At 34.8% G+C, this 16,799-nt stretch overlaps 1 protein-coding gene across 1 annotated transcript in view; it reads left to right on the top strand.

The window, feature by feature from the left end:
- The window catches only part of IBTK (inhibitor of Bruton tyrosine kinase), an 80,619-nt gene that overhangs the window by 22,719 nt on the left and 41,101 nt on the right, over positions 1–16,799 (top strand). Inside the window, exons 10-16 of the mRNA XM_052645753.1 lie at positions 2,423–2,597; positions 3,861–4,460; positions 5,433–5,519; positions 6,340–6,422; positions 6,504–6,541; positions 6,964–7,060; positions 15,773–15,874. Of these exons, the coding sequence (XP_052501713.1) occupies positions 2,423–2,597; positions 3,861–4,460; positions 5,433–5,519; positions 6,340–6,422; positions 6,504–6,541; positions 6,964–7,060; positions 15,773–15,874 (1,182 nt within the window). The remainder of the gene's footprint in view (positions 1–2,422; positions 2,598–3,860; positions 4,461–5,432; positions 5,520–6,339; positions 6,423–6,503; positions 6,542–6,963; positions 7,061–15,772; positions 15,875–16,799) is intronic.

The following is a 16,799-nucleotide window of genomic DNA, read 5'->3' as shown; positions in this document are numbered from 1 at the left end:
TCCAAATTCCTTTTTATCCCCTTCTCCCCAGATTGAGAATTGAATGGCTTATGCTTTGGGGTGTTTTGGGGTTTTTTTGTTTTGTTTTTTGAATATATAAAATGAAACTTTTATAAGGTAGTTTAGGATTTAGAGGAAGATTACAGGAAGAATAAGGTTTTTATATTCATTGAGAATTTTAAAAGTACAGGTTGCTTTATTAAATAATTACTGAATAATTTGAGGCAAGTTTTATTCATTCCTTGATGAATATAAAGGAAAACTTTAAGATGCTAGCATGGAAAATAGGAGTTATTCATTATATAGTTCATTTTTGATTTTCTGACTATGAATTTACAAACTTGTGGATTGCTTAACATTGTTTTTTTTTTTAACTCTAGTAGCAGCGTTTTTCTTTCATCCATAGTTAGTAATCTGTTGATTTTTTTTTTTCTTCCAGAAAATCTAGAATTCATTGACCTCTTCATATCTCATTGCTTCCACCCTAGCCCAAGTCACATCAAATGGTCACTGCAAAAAACATTTCCTTTTTTCAACTCTGTTTCTCTTTATTCTCTTACCAGAGTGAGCTTTTATACCCATTATACCTGTGTTTAAAAACTTTTTGATGGTTTCCTCACTTCTTGAACACGGCCTACAAGGCTCCTGCTCTAACCCTTGTCTGCATCTCTGAATTCTTGAGTTCCTTCCCTCTCATTACCACTCTCCAGACACTCTGACCTTCAGGTATTCAGTCTTGTCCAGTTGTGGTTGGTCCCAGGGCCTTTTCTGATTTTCACATCTCAGCTTAATTTATGCTTCATCAGAGATGTTTTCATCGATTATTTAAACTTGGTTACCCTGTTTAACTTTTAATGTTCTCTTTGTATTTTTATCTTATAGCTTATTTTTACTTGTTTTTATGTATTTATCTTTGTGATTAATTTTTCTAATGTTGGTCTCCTATCATATTATAAGATGGCAAGAACCATGATATATAGTCATTATATCCTCACAGTGAAATCAAGGTTAATTTGTAATCATTAGCATTCAGCATATTTCCTTCCCTCATTAAGTCATCTATTGAATGAACAAATCAGTTATTATATGCTAAAAGATATATAAAGAACATTTATAATTACTCAGGAAATTATAAACATATTCTTCAAAATTATAAAGCCACAAAGGAATGATTTTTGGATATTTATTGATTTGTAGTATTTTATTTCTTTATAGATTATATACGTCTATAAACATTTACGGTATATTTACTATGTGCTAGATATAGGGCTAGGTTTTAATGATACAAAAATATGTAAGATGGGCCCCTGTTCTCAGACAGCCATGAGTTTGTAGGGGCAATAGATACATTTAGAAATATTTGCAGTTCATGGAGACAGATACTAATTTACACATAAGTTTTTTAAGAACATGGAAATTGGAATAACTGAGTGTCAGGAAGATTAGTAAATCCCTGTGAGTAAAAGAGAGTGACATTGAGAGTAACCAGAGGCATTTTGGCTTGTGTTGGAGCCCTTAGAATCATGTCTTCGTCATAATTAGTGGTCTAAAGCTGAATCCACGTTCTCATGCTTATGTGTCTGCTTTTCAGTGTTTTTAAGTAAATGGCTATCTTTCACACCCCGTTTTCCCTCACCCTCTACAGCTGATTGGTCAGCAAGTTTTGTCACTTCCATCTCAAATATTTTTGAAATCTCTGCTTTCTCTAGTTTCATTGCTACAACCTCAGTCTTACAGTGTTCATTCTTTTTCTGGACTCTTAGTTTTGTCAGTGATCTCTTTGTCTTTATTTACTTTAAACCTTTTTCATACTACAGGCAGAAACATTTGCTTGCATGCACATGCCATATTTTTCTTTCATATCCTTGATCTGACTTGTGCTGAGAAACTCGTTTGTTTAGCGTCTGTCTTCTCGGCTTGATTGTATACTCCACGATCGTAGAGGCGTGCTATCTTGTTCACCACAGTATTACTAGGGCTACACTGAAAAGCACTATGTCACCGTAGCACATGTGGCCAGTCAGATATGTGCTGAATAAATGGAAGGGGGAGAAGAAGGGAGGAAGCAAATGACATTTTTAATGGAAGCAGAGAAATTTGTAAAGGTAGTATAAACATCGTATTTGCCTTTTAGACAACTTTGCTTGCAGTGTGGAGGACAAAATCATGAGTAATTGAAAAAAGAAAATAAAAAAAAATTATGAATAATTGAGAATTGACCCACCAAAATTTCCTATCAGACAAATAATATATATAGGGTGTAAATTATGTTGAAGAGAGAGATGTAGTTCTTCAAAAAGACTTAACACAGACAAAAGATTTCCCTATTCTCCTAATTGTTTTCTATTCCATTTACTCCTAAATCATTTTAAGTTTCAATAAAGCCTTGATTAATGAAAGTTTATTTTTTTCTTTTTAGCAGAGATTTTATCAAACCTTCATAATTCCTCACCAGATGTGTCTTGTGTCTCTGATATAAATAGTGTATATGAAAGAATTCGACTTGAGAAACTTACTTTTGCCCATAGAGCTGTTAGTGTCAGCACAGATCCAAGTGGATGCAACTTTGCAGTCTTGCAGTCAGATCCTAAAACAAGGTAAATGTACACTTGTCTATATTAAATTTCATTTTTAGAAGGAAGAGTCATTGAGTTTTCTTTTGTTTTCAATAGTTCCTGGTACAAATTTAATTGAATAGCTGTTGTCAAGTCTTGTAGAGACTTCAGACATATAATCCTATTACTAGGTTAACTCAAAGGTAGAATTTATTATATTGGAAATTATGAGTGTTTTAGCTTGTAAATGGATATTTATTGAAAATATTGAAGGTGATATGTACACATGCACACAGAATTTATTGATGTCTTATGGTACTTCGTGATGTCCTGTAGGTTCTCAGATTTTGAGAAATATAAATATTTGTTACATAGTTTAAAAAAATTTCTGACCATTGAGTACAGTGGGAAATGATAGAAGAGGTAGTGCAGAGTCATCTGGAGGGCACTGTGAATCTCAGTGCAAATCTTCTGTCACAATACTACAGAGATGACAGGTTTAAGATAAATATCAAGGGTCTTACTAAAGAGGGTGAAAAGTCCTAGAGACAGGATTATTATTCCTCCTGGTTTGCCCAGGTCTGTCCCATCTTGAGCACTGAAAGTTTCCTCTCCTGGGAAACTGCTCAGTCCCAGGCAGACCAGGGGAGTCAGTCACCCTGCCGAGAAGAGTGAAATGTAGATTGGGAAGGCATGATTGCATGCTTACAGTACTGAAAGAGCCAGGGGTATGGACTGATGTGTGTGTGTATATTTATCTTTATTTCCTTGAGTTTCTAACTTATTCTGGGGTCTGCGACCTAAAGTATTTATTTGCTGTTTTATATATATTCTCCACTTGTGACATGAAAGAATATAAAACAGGAAAAGGTTGAACACTGTACTGAACTCTTTTTGAATGTTTTCAGTAATACTTTAAAAAATACATTTAAAAAATTTCTCGAGAAGTCATTCCAATTTATGTTCTAGTGTTTCCCTATAGAAACAGAAAACTCTCCTTTCAAAGGAAAACTTAATTCTTGCCATGTTAGTTTAGGGGAAATACATAAAGGAATAGAAAATATTTAAAGGGTTATCTAAAATTATTTATTCTTTTGGAAATGTCTTATTCTTATTGGAATAAGATGCAGTATTCTTATTGGAAATGTCAAATGCAATATTCTTATTGGAAATGTCAAGTGAAAGATTTTCTAAGTAAAAAAGAAATTATACTTTAGGAGAATTGCCTAGGGATGCTCTTGGTTTTTTGTGTTTTCTTTTTTTTCATTATTTTGAAAGTGAAAATAATTTTTGTTTCATTTCTAGCCTTTATGAAATTCCAACTGTGTCCTCCTCATCCTTTTTTGAGGAGTTTGGCAAGCTGTTGAGGGAAACGGATGAAATGGACAACATCCATGATGTGACATTTCAAGTTGGCAGTAGACTCTTCCCTGCACATAAATATATTTTGGCAGTGCGTTCTGACTTTTTCCAGAAATTGTTTCTTTCGGATGGTACCGCATTAGATTTCACAGATGTTTACCGGAAAGATGAAGATTCTGCAGGTTGCCATCTCTTTGTGGTAGAAAAGGTTCATCCTGACCTGTTTGAACACCTTTTGCAGTTTATATACACAGATACTTGCGACTTTTTAACTCATGGCTTCAAACCAAGACTAAATTTAAACAGAAAACCAGAAGGATATCCAGGCACTCCAAATTGTCATTCGAATAAAATGAGTTCCCATGAAGATAATCAGAAGTCAGCATTTGAAGTTTATAAAAGTAATCAAGCTCATACAATTAGTGAAAAGCAGAAGAGTAAATCCAAATCTTCCAAAAAAGTAAAAAGTGTTGGGGAAGATGATCCTGTAAAATTGTTGCAAAATGTCGCAAAGAAATTTGGTTTCAGTAATTTAAGTAGTAGGTATGACTCCTCCTCAGTATCTCTTCATGCACCTCATTATATCTTCCTTTTAGAAATTCTGCTGTTTTTTTTTTTGTTTTTTTTTTTCCCGTACTCAGCTTTACTTGGCTTTGTTCCTGCTGCTGATCTTGGTCCTTCTCTTCCCCTCCCCGGCCTCCTCCATCCCCTCCTCATCTTCCTTCTCTTTTCTCTTTCCCTCACTTTCCCTTTCTCTCTCCTTTTCTCTCCCCCTCCCCTTTCTGTTTGGATCTGTTTCTTTCTTTTCAGGGACCTGTTTCTCTGTTTTCTGCTAAAGCTATCTCTAGGATTCCCTGGATTAAAACACTAAAGGATAGGAAGGCTGTTCGTGGATTTGAACTCTCATGGTGTCTCTGTAACAGGGATCTGGAGTGGCAGGCAGTGTGGTATTCTGGAAAGAGTACTGTCTTTGGAGTTAGACCTATATGTGTCTCTTAGCTCCACTGTAACTAGCTAGGGCAAATTTCTTACTTCTTGAACCTCAGTTTCTCAGTAGATAAAATGAGAGGGATAATATTTACCTTATGTTACTGGTGTAGTTTGGTCATAAAGCATGTGTACAGTGCCTGACAATATTTGTCATCTTAACAAACCAGATTTTTTGGAATTCTCTATTTTTAAGGTATTTATGTTGCCTTTGGCAGTATAACCTTAGTTGTGGGGCAGGAGCCAAGGGAGGAGAGTTTATCATGTTTTCTAATTGAAACCATGAAGCATTTTGTGTCGTAGCTTTCACTTGTTTTTTTGTCAGTAATGATGTTTAACACATTCTAAATATTAAGTAAAATTGAAGGAGACTGTATGACTTCCTTATCACAGAGTAGGGGTTTGCTGAGATACTCTTCTAGGTGATACAGATTATATAATCATGTTTAGATCTGGGCTTATTTGTTGGATTTTTGTTATTTTGGTAGGGGAATATAGTCACCAATTGTTACTTTTTATCCTTGATAGGTTAGATGGAGTCAGATATGAAAATGAAGAAATTAGTATCATTGCCAAGAAAACTGGTAGTAAACCAAAGCTAACTCAGAAAAAATGGTAAGTTAGGAAATGAAGATAAACTTTTCATCTCTAGATTTGGGGACCTAACTGGAAATAGAGCTTTCTTTATTTATACATGTATGCAGCAAAATGTGTATGTGGATACCCTCTTACCTTTATTAATCTTTTTCATGCCTGGAAATGTTGGAGAATTGTTGAGGCAAATGGATAAAATGTTAACTGCTCAGTAAGATAGAGTTCATTTTTTTTTCCTGATTACTCTCTAATGAAGAATTTTTTAAAATTTCCCTAAATTTTGTATTTTTTTTATAAATAGGTAATGATGTTAACCCAGAAACCAAAATAATTATGCCTCTTCTCTTCATCATTATGAAGATTATTTCCTTTAGTATAATTTTTTTTCCATAATATATTATTCTAAATATGTTTATTATTAAAGTTTTTATTTTTAGGTATTTGTCTCTTGTAGGTAGAAAATTTTAGAGAAAAACCTGGTTGTATATAGACTGTGCTTAGCACGGAATAGGTTGTACAAATAAGTGAATTAATGACCTTTGACTGTGATGCCGCTTAATGTCATATTAATTAGCACCTGGGCTGTATTGAAAAAGGAAAATTAGAAGGAAGACTTTCTTGAATATTTATCTGTACACAGTTCCTTTTACAAATACTATATTTTGTTGTAAGGCCTTATTTTTTTCCATAAAGTGGAAGGAGATAAAATATTTTATTTGTATGTATTCCCTCAAGTTGTTTGTTATATGCCACCTTTAATTAGGTGCCATATAAAAAAAAATCAAAAGTTAAGACAAATCCTAAAATTGCTTTTGCTTCAGTTAAACTTTTTTTTTTCCAGTTCATTTTTATGTGATGTGACCATGAAATCAGTGGATGGAAAGGAATTTCCTTGTCATAAATGCGTTCTCTGTGCTAGACTTGGTAGGTTTACTTTTTGTTGGTTGCAGATTTATTTGTTTTGGTATTGATTCCTATTCTTGATTGAATTTCTTTTTCTTTCAGAATATTTTCATAGTATGCTGAGTAGCTCATGGATTGAGGTAAGATTTAAGTAGAAACCACATAGGCTGCTAATTATGCTTTATATTTTTGGGAAATTATATACTAAAGAAATTTTTTAATATTTTTAACTCAGTTACTGACTTTATGCTTAAACTGGCTGGAAAATAGCATTGTTTTGAAATTAAAGTTGTTGCAAAATAATTACTTAAATGAATTCTCCATTATTATTTGGAGTTATATTTGGAATACCAGTTTGTTTCTTTTTTCTTAGATTTTCTTGATTCTTTTTCATGTTACAAGGCATTTTAAAATTAAATGTATCTCATCTTAGCTTTGTGTTTTAACATTATATTCTTTTGCATTTGATGTGATTCCTGTTAAAAGTTTTTCATACTGATCACCTCAGTCAGATTGTAGTGTTATTTTGTAGTTGACAATTAATTGTTTTACTTATATTTAGGCTTCCAGTTGTGCAGCTCTGGAAATGCCAATACATTCTGACATACTGAGAGTTATTTTGGACTACCTCTATACTGATGAAGCTATTGTGATAAAAGGTATTAATAAAAGTTAGGACATTTTAGATATTTAAGATACAGTTTAAAAATGATAAAAGTACACAAATCTTATTTTCTGCTTTTATTGAATTAATCAACAAAGGCTTAAATTTAGAATAAGCTATACAGATGATTACTAACAGTGAAGGAATGGAATAGAAAATTTTCATTACCTATGTGGAAATGAACTCTATAAGAATTATTAATAGTGGTTGAGATTAGATTTAACATTTTCATACCCAGCTACTTACATGATTGAGATGAAAAATTGACAACAGGGAGTGTAGTGTTGATAGATAGTCTACAAAAGTTCTTTCTTGTCTGTTTTTCCCCTCATATGAATGTGTCTGAAGTAAAATAAATAGACTAATAATTGAACCAAAATTTATAAAGAGGATGTATTTATATACTTTATCAGGAATACACCCGTGTTTTATTTACCAGGTGTCTTTAGTCATAGGAGTGATACACTGTGTGTTCTGTTTTCTATATATACCACACTTTCTTAATCAGTTTGTTGATGGACATTTAGGTATTTCTGTAGTTTAACTATTGTGAATAATATTGCAGTGAACATGGGAATGCAGATGTATCTTCAAAATCCAGATTTCAGTTCCTTTAGCTAAATACTCAAGATTGGGATTACTATATTGTATGATAATTCTAGTTTTAATTTTTGAGGAACCTCCATACTCTTTGCATAGTGGCTTTACCAGTTTACACTCCTCTCAACAGGGCACAAGAGTAACCTTTTTTCCACATCTTCACTTGTTATCTTGTTTTTTTTTTTTTTAGAATAGCCTTCCTAACAGGTATAAGGTGACATGTCCTTGTGGTTTTGATTTGCATCTCTCTGATAAACAGTGACATTGAGCACCTTTTCATTTACCTGTTGGCCATTTGTATGTCTTCCGTGGACAAATGTCTAAGATCTTTTGCCCATTAAAAATAAAGTTTTTATTTTACATTGGACTATTATTGATTTATAATGTTGTATTAGTGTCAGGTATACAGCAAACTGAATCAATTATGCATATACATGCATCCTTTTTTCAAATTCTTTTCCCATTTAGGTTATTACAGAATATTGAGCAAGATTCCCTGTGCTATACAGTAGGTCCTTGTTGGTTATCTATTTTGAATATAGTAGTATGTATATGTCAGTCCCAAACTCCCAATTTATCCTTCACCCCAGTCTTTCCCTTTTGGTAACCAGAAGTTTGTCTTCTAAGTCTGTAGTTTTTCTTTTGGCTATTGAATTTATATGAGTTCCTTATATGTTTTGGACATTGATCTCTCATGCTTTGCAGTTATTTTCTCCCATTCCAAGGTTGCCTTTTCTGTTGACTCTTTGGTGTGATTTTTGGTTTCATGGAACACTGCTTGTTTATTTTCGCTTGTGTTACATGTGGTTTTGTTGTCACATCTAAAAAATCATTGCCAAGGCCAGTGTCTAGGAGCTTTTCCTGCTTCTTCTTCTAGGAGTTTTTGGTTTCAGGTCTTAGATTTAAAGCTTTAATCCATTTTGAGTTGATTTTTGTCCAGTTTCATTATTTTGCATGTGGATATTAGTTTTTATCATATCCTTAACTGAAGAGACTGTCTGTCCCTGTTTTGTATTTTTGACATTCTTGTTAGAGGGTAATTGGCTGTATACATGAAAGTTTATTTCTGGCCTGTTTTGTCTCATTGGTCTGCATGTCTCTTTTTATGCCAGGGTGTTCCTGTATTGCTTCCTCTAGCTTTGTAATAGGACTTTGAAATCAGAAAATATGACAACTCCAGTTCTGTTGAACTTTTTCAATGTTGCTTTGGCCACTTATGGTCTTCTATGGTTCCATGTGAATTTTAGGATTACTTTTTCTGTTTCCATGAAAGGTACCATTGGAACTTTTATAGGATTTCATTGAATATGTAGATTGCTTTGGGTAGAATGGACATTTTAACAATATCAGTTCTTCTAGCCCGTGAACATGAAATATCTTTCCATTTATTTGTATATTCTTTAATTTGTTTTTTCCGTGTTTTGTAGTTTTCAGTATGCAGATCTTTCATTTCCTTGGTTAAATTTATTCCTAAGTCTTTTATTCTTTTTGATGTGATTGTAAAGTGGATTGGTTTCTTAATTTCTCTTTCTCTTAGCTCAATGTTAGTGTATAGAAATGCAACAGGTTTTTGTATATTGATTTTTTTACCCTGCAACTTTATTCATTTATTATTTCTAATAGTAAAAGATGCCACCAAAATACTATTAGAAATAATAAGTGGATAAATTTACAGGGTTAAAAACAAATATACAAAAACCTGTTGCATTTCTAATTTGTTGACAGTTTTTATTATGAATGTATGTTGACTTGCAAAGAATCAGACACGATTGAGCAACTGAACTGATGTTGAATTTTGTCATGTGCGTTTTCTGCAACTATTGAGATGATCATATGATTTTTAACCTCTGTTCTGTTAATGTTGTGTATCATCTTTATTGATTTGCACATTTTGAACTATCCGTGCATCACAAGGTTGATCATGGTGTATGGTCCTTTTAATGTGCTGTTTAATTATGTTTATTGGTACTTTATTGAGGGTTTTTATATACACATTCATCAGGGATATTGTTCTGTAATTTCCTTGTAGTTAACTTGTCTGTCTTTGGTAGCAGGATAAGGTTGGCCTCATAAAGTGAGTTTGCAAGTGTTCCCCCCTCTTTGGTTTTTGGGATTAATTTAAGAAGGATTTGTGTTAATTTTTCTTTAAATATTTGGTAGAATTCACTGATGAAGCATTCTGTTTTGGAACTTTTTGACTGCTGATTCATTCTCCTTATTCTGTTATTAGTCTGTTCAGATTTTCTATTTTATTATTCAGTTTTGGTATGTTTCATGTTTCTAGAAACTGATCCATTTCTTCTAGGTTGTCCAGTTCATTAGCATATAATTATCCATAATAGTTTCTTATGATCCTTTATATTTCTGTGATATCAATGGTAATGTTTCCTCTTTCATTTACAATTTTGAGTTTTGTTTTTCTTAGTCTACTTAAAGGTGTGTTAATTTTCTCTTTTCAAATAAACAACTCTTTGTTGGTCTTTTCTCTTGCTTTTCTAGTGTCTGAGTCATTGGTTTCTGCTTAATCTTCAGTATTTCCTTCCTTCTGCCAAGTTTGGGCTTTGTTCTTCTTTTTATAGTTCTTTGTTGTGTAAAAACCTTCAAAGGTTGTTCTTTTGAGATCTTTTTTTAGGGCATTTATCAGTATAACCATCTTTCTTAGAAATTCTTTAGTCCTTTAAATTTTGATATGTTGTGTTTCCCATTTTCCTTTGACTCAAGGTATTTTCTTTGCTTTCTCTTTCTTTTTTGACTTCCTGATTATTCAAGACCATTTGTGAATTTTCCAGTTTTTTTCCTATTTTTCTAATTTTATGCCCTTGTAGTTGGAGATGATAGTTAATATGATTACAGTCTTAAATTGTTTTGCGGGTCTGCACATGGTCTCTCCTGCAGGGTGTTCTGTGTACACCTGAGAAGAATGTCTGTTTTGCTGCTATTGGATGGAGTGTTATATATATGTCTGTTAGGGTGATTTGGTCTATCGTGTTGGTCATATCTGCTGTTTCTGTATTAATTTTGTCTGGGTTATTTATTCATGTTGAATATGGAGTATTGAAGTCCTCTACTATTGTAAAAATGTTTATTTATTTATTTATTATTTATTTTGGCTGTGCTGGGTCTTTGTTGCTGCACATGGGCTTTCTGCAGTTGCGGTGAGTGGGGGTTACTCTAGTTGCAGGCCGTGGGCCCCTCATTACAGTGGCCCTTCTTGTTGCAGAGCACAGGCTCTCTGAGCCTGGGGTCAGCAGTTGTGGCTTGTGGGCTCTCGAGTGTAGGTTCAGTAGTTCCGGTACATGGGCTTAGCTGCCCTGCAGCATGTGGGACCTTACCAGACCAAGGATCAAACCTGTGTTCCGTGCGTTGGGAGGCATATTCTTAACCACTGGACCACCAGGGATGCCCAAGGTCCTTTCTTTTATTGTATTCATGTCCGTTTCTGCCTTCAGCTTTTAATATTTTCTTTATATAGGACTTCCCTGGTGGCTCAGACAGTAAAGCGTCTGTCTATAATGCAGGAGACCCGGGTTCAATCCCGGGGTGGGGAAGATCCCCTGGAGAAGGAAATGGCAATACACTCCAGTACTATTGCCTGGAAAATCCCATGGACTAGAGGAACCTGGTAGGCTACAGTCCATGGGGTCACAAAGAGTTGGACACGACTGAGTGACTTCACTTTATATAGGTGCTCCAATGTATCTAATGTAGCTTTTTCTTTGTTGTTACAGTGAGGCTTACATGTAATGCAATCATGGAACTGGAAGTGTTAGTGGCTCAGTCATGTCTGACTTTCCAACTCCATGGACTGTAGCCCACCAGGCTCCTCTGTCCGTGGGATTCTCCAGGCAAGAATACTAGAGTGGGTTGCCATTCCCTTCTCCAGGAGATCTTCCCAACCCAGGGATCAAACCCAGGTCTTCTGCATTGCAGGCAGATTCTTTATCATATGAGTCACCAGGGAAGCCCTAATGTAATTATAACAATCACACTTTTTTCTGTATTTCTTTTAATTGATGTATGGTTGATTTACAATATTAGTTTCAGGTGTACAGCATTGTGGCTCAATATTTTTATTGATTATGCTTCATGTAAAGTTTTTTTTTTTTTTTTTTTAATTTTAAAATCTTTAATTCTTACATGTGTTCCCAAACATGAACCCCCCTCCCACCTCCCTCCCCATAACATCTCTGTGGGTCATCCCCATGCACCAGCCCCAAGCATGCTGTATCCTGCGTCAGACATAGACTGGCGATTCAATTCTTACATGATAGTATACATGTAAAGTTGGTAAAAAAACAATGTCTTTATTTTTCTGTACTATACAATATATCCTGTTGCCTTCTCATTTTATACATAGTAGTTTTTAACTCTTAATCCCATAACCTTATCTTGCCCCTCCCCTTTCCCTCTCCCCAGTGGTAACTACTACTGCTTTGTTCTCTTTATCTGTTTTTATCTTTTTATATACATTTGTGTTTAAATTTAAATTCCATGATTCCACATACAAGTGATAACGTGAAGTATTTGTCTCTCTGACTTATTTCATTAAGCATCTGAGAAGGCAATGGCAACCTACTCCAGTACTCTTGCCTGACAAATCCCATGGACAGAGGAGCCTGGTAGGCTACAGTCCATGGGATCGCTAAGAGTCAGACATGACTAAGCGACTTAACTTTCACTTTTCACTTTCATACATTGGAGAAGGAAATGGCAGCCCACTCCAGTGTTCTTGCTTGGAGAATCGCAGGGACGGGGGAGCCTGGTGGGCTGCCGTCTATGGGGTCGCACAGAGTCGGACACGACTGAAGAGACTTAGCAGCAGCAGCATTAAACGTAATACCCTCTAGGTTCATTATTGAAAATGACAGAATTTCATTCTTTTTTATGGCCAAGTAGTATTACACTGTATGTCACACACAGATACATGTATGTATACATAAATGTAAACACCACATCTCCTTTATCCATTCATTGGTTGATGGTTTTTTGGGTTGTTCCCTTTCTTGGAAGGGAACTCTTCAACTCTTGGGCAGGGAAAGGGGAGGGGCAAGATGAGGTTATGGGATTAAAAGTTAAAAACTACTACAGAGGATGAAATGGATGGATGGCATCACCAACCCAGGGGACATGAGCTTGATCAGACTCTGGGAGATGGTGAAGTACAGGAAAGCCTGGTGTGCTACAACGCCTGGGATTGCAAAGAGTTAGGCACGGCATGGTGACTGAGCTACACCTGTCTTGGCTGTCATTTACTGCTTAATTTTGCATTCGGATTTTCTTCACTCTTAGTTTTCTCCCCCTCTGATATTATTTCTTCTTTTCCAGATTACCACTGACTTTATTTTTATATACCACTATAGCATTTATTTGTTTAATTATTGGAATATACTTGATTTACAGTGTTGTATTAGTTTGCATCAGTTATACATACACATGTATCCACCCTTTTTTAGATTCTTTTCCCATGTAGCCCATTACAGAGTATTGAGTAAAGTTCCCTGTATTAATAGGAGGTCCTTATTAGGTATCCATTTTATATATAAGTATGTATATATCAATTCCTATCTTCCAGTTCCATTATTTCTTCAAATATTATGTCCTTTCTTATTTGCTTCTGTGAGTCCCCTGTGTATCTTTTTATAGTATTCCATAAATCCCTTATACTCAGTTTGTTTTTATTCTTTTTTCTTTCTTTTTGTTCTTCATATTGGATCATCTCAGTTAACCTATAGTTTCTGTCTTTATTGATAATCTTCATTTCTTTTTTTTTAAATCTTCATTTCTTGAGATGTTATTCTCATACTTTCTTTTAAATTTTTAGATGCGATTTTTAAAATTTGTTTTTGGACATATTTAAAATAATTGATTTAAACTCTTTATAATAGTTCAAGATCTTGGCATTCTTAGGAACATTCTCTTGACTTTTTTTTTCTTTTTTTGCTTATAGGCCACACTTGACGTTTCTCTTTTCATCTTTCATAGTTGCTGGATCTTAGTTCGCTGACCAGGGCTTGGCAGTGCAATTGCACTAACCACCGAGCCATCAGGGAATTCCCATACTGTAGCAACTCTTGAAATCAGATTCTCTTTCTTCTCCAGGGGTTATTTATTTTATTTATTTTTTCCTATTTAGTGACTTTTTGAAGCTAATTCTGTCAGATTGATATTCTTTGTCATATGTGACCACTGAGGTCTCTGCTTATTCAGATAATAGACAGAATTTTCCTTAAATGTCTGAACCAGTAAATTTCCCAGCCTGTGCCTAGGAGTTCTTTGTGTGTGTTGTGGCATGGCTTCAACTCTTAGGCAGGCAGCCTACAATTCTGCCTTAGCTTTTATTTCCTGCTTTTGCAGAATCTGAAGTTCAGCCAGAGGTAAGAGTTTGGGGCCTTCCGAAGTGTTTTCTGGGCATGTCCACAGTCCTCCACGTTTGTGTGGCCTTCTAGATTCACAGGAACATGTTTAAACTTTTCAAAGCCCCTTATGGACACTTGTATTAGTCAGCTTAGACTGCTATAACAAAATGACAGACTGAAATTTATTATTCATAGTTCTGGAGGTTAGAAGTCTCAGACCAAGGTCTGGCAGGGTTCTCTTCCTATCTTATACACAGGTTATGTGTATAACCTTGCTATTATGTCCTTACTTGTTGTGTTGTGTAACAAGCCTCTTGTTATGTCCTTACTTGGCTTTTCCTCAGCACTTGTGTGTGAGTGTGTATGGAGAAAGAGTGAGAGAGCATACGCACATGGAACAGCTTGTTGGGGAAATATGGATAGATCTCATAGAAAGAGACTAATCTTGTCAGATCAGGGCCCTACCCTTATGACTGCACCATGTGAATTTTCAGGGGACACAAACATTCAGTTTTAATAGCATCTTTTCCCTGAGCTATTCTTTTTAAGTTTTGACCTGCCTCTTGTTTGCTCTGCCCCTTATCATCGTCTTGGACAGCTTCAGTGTTAAACAATTGCTATTTGTTTTTAATAAATACCCTTTTCTGAGGCTGTTCACACTGGGTAAGCTTTGAGTCATGGCAAATAAACCCCTACTAGTGGGGTTTCCAGGAAACTGCCAGATTGGTTAAATAATAACAGTTATTTGATAATGTTGCCCCACAACTGTTCTGTCACCTCCAGTGTCTGTACCTGCTTATTTGAGCTCATGATTGCAGGAGTGATGGCTTTCAGGACTACTATTGAGAATGCAGGAGAGGAAGATCTAAGTAGGAAGAGCCAGGGTGTCCCAAAGCTCACTGTTCTTAGCAGGATTCAGCCAGGTTTTTGGAGTCAGTGCTCCCTGATTATTGTGAGCCTTCAGCTAATTTCTAGAATTCTGAAAGAGTTGATTTTTGATCATTTTTTTGTAATAATTCTCATTGCTTTGGTAGGAGAATTTTTGATGTAGTCCTTAGTCTACCGTTTACAGTGACTTCACCTCTCATTTAATATTTTTTCTACTTTTTTTCTTTTTAACCATTTTTTTCTTCCTATGGTGGTGGTTTTTTTTTTTTTTTTTTTTTTTTCCTATTTATATTGCTAATCTGGCAGTGACTCAGCGGCATTGCTTAAGGTCATTAATAGTGTACTGGACCAAGGTTATGTTAAATTAAGGAACTTCTCTATAGTTTACAAGTACTCTTAGATAACCAGATCCGTTTTAAATAAACCTAAGAGCTTTATTCACCTCTGCCGTCCCTCACTGTATGTGTGTGTATGTTTTAACATATACCTGTATATTATCTTTGATGACGAGAATTGACTTTCCCCCCTATTAGTTTGTGTAACAATAACTGGAGATTTTAAATAAGGCAGGCATTCTAGCCCTTTAGGACGAAAAGAGATCTACTCAAGTTGCCCATTTTATGATCGTAATGTAAACCAGGGCATTTTGGTGTTTTGTTTTTCGTTTTTTTTTAACAGTTTTCTACCTATGAGATAGAAATATTTTGATGTTATTACTGTTTATCACACTTACAATTTCAACATTTAGAAACTGATCATCTTAACTCTCTTTTGAAGTGTTTTGTAGTATCTTAATTTCTTGGACTTTTTCCCTAGGTATAATGTTTACAGAATAGTATGAGTGACACTTTTTTTTTTTCCAGAATCTCAAAATGTGGATTTTGTTTGTAGTGTTCTTGTGGTGGCTGATCAGCTGCTCATATCTCGATTGAAAGAAATTTGTGAAGTAGCATTAACTGAAAAACGTGAGTAATTTTGAATTAGAATCATAGTGTTTTCACAGGTTGATTCAGGATTTATGGTATTTTATTGACTTTATGATGCAGTTTAAGTAAAAGGCCTGTTTTTATATCATGAAAAATGTCAAGACAGTTAAAATTATTTCTTGTCATCATTTGTAAGCATATCCTTATTTCAGAGATGTTAATATGTGAATACATGTAAGTCTTATAATTGAAATATGTTAATTTTTTTTGAAATATCATAAAACTTGAATAATAAAGATGGCATGAAATTATTTTGCAATCTGAAGGATGAGAGTTTGAAAGTGGAAATTCTTTGCACTTGCCCTGGTCTGTAAGTCTATACTTAACTACCCTGTTATTTGCTGGAATTTTTTTTTTGGGGGGGGGGCCACGTTGTGCAGCTTATGGGATCTTATTTCCCCATCAGGGATGAACTTGCGTCCTTGGCTGTGCAAGTACAGAATCCAAGCCCATGGACTGCCAGAGAATTGTATTTGTTGGAATTTTTATGTAACTATCCCATCAATGTATTTGATCAAAAGTGTCTCTTTTTCTGAAGCACTTAATTCTCTCTCTGCTTATTATTTCAGTTATTTGCAGGACTGTCATCCTAACACTGAATTTTGAAAGCCAAAGTTATTTTTTTATTATTTTGTGCCTTACATCCAAATTGCAGCTGTCAAAACTGATCAGTCTCTTAACTATGTTAATCACATTCTCCCACCTTTTTATTCTCACTGTCACTATGCTAGTTGGAGTCACTGTTACTCGTCCCTTCTGTGTAGTGTCACAGTAGTCTTTGAAGTCCTCTTTCTCCCTTCTGACTTCTCTTTCTTTAATCTTCCTATAGGATGTGGTTAGTGTCGTCTCCTGTTCATATATTTTTAACTGCTTCCTCTGAGATAATGGTTAAATTTCCTTAGCC

Source organism: Budorcas taxicolor, chromosome 9, assembly GCF_023091745.1.
Source record: "Budorcas taxicolor isolate Tak-1 chromosome 9, Takin1.1, whole genome shotgun sequence".
In the NCBI taxonomy this organism is placed as follows: Eukaryota; Metazoa; Chordata; class Mammalia; order Artiodactyla; family Bovidae; genus Budorcas; species Budorcas taxicolor.
The sequence above is the reverse complement of the archived record's forward strand: the minus strand, read 5'-3'. Positions and strand labels throughout refer to the sequence as shown.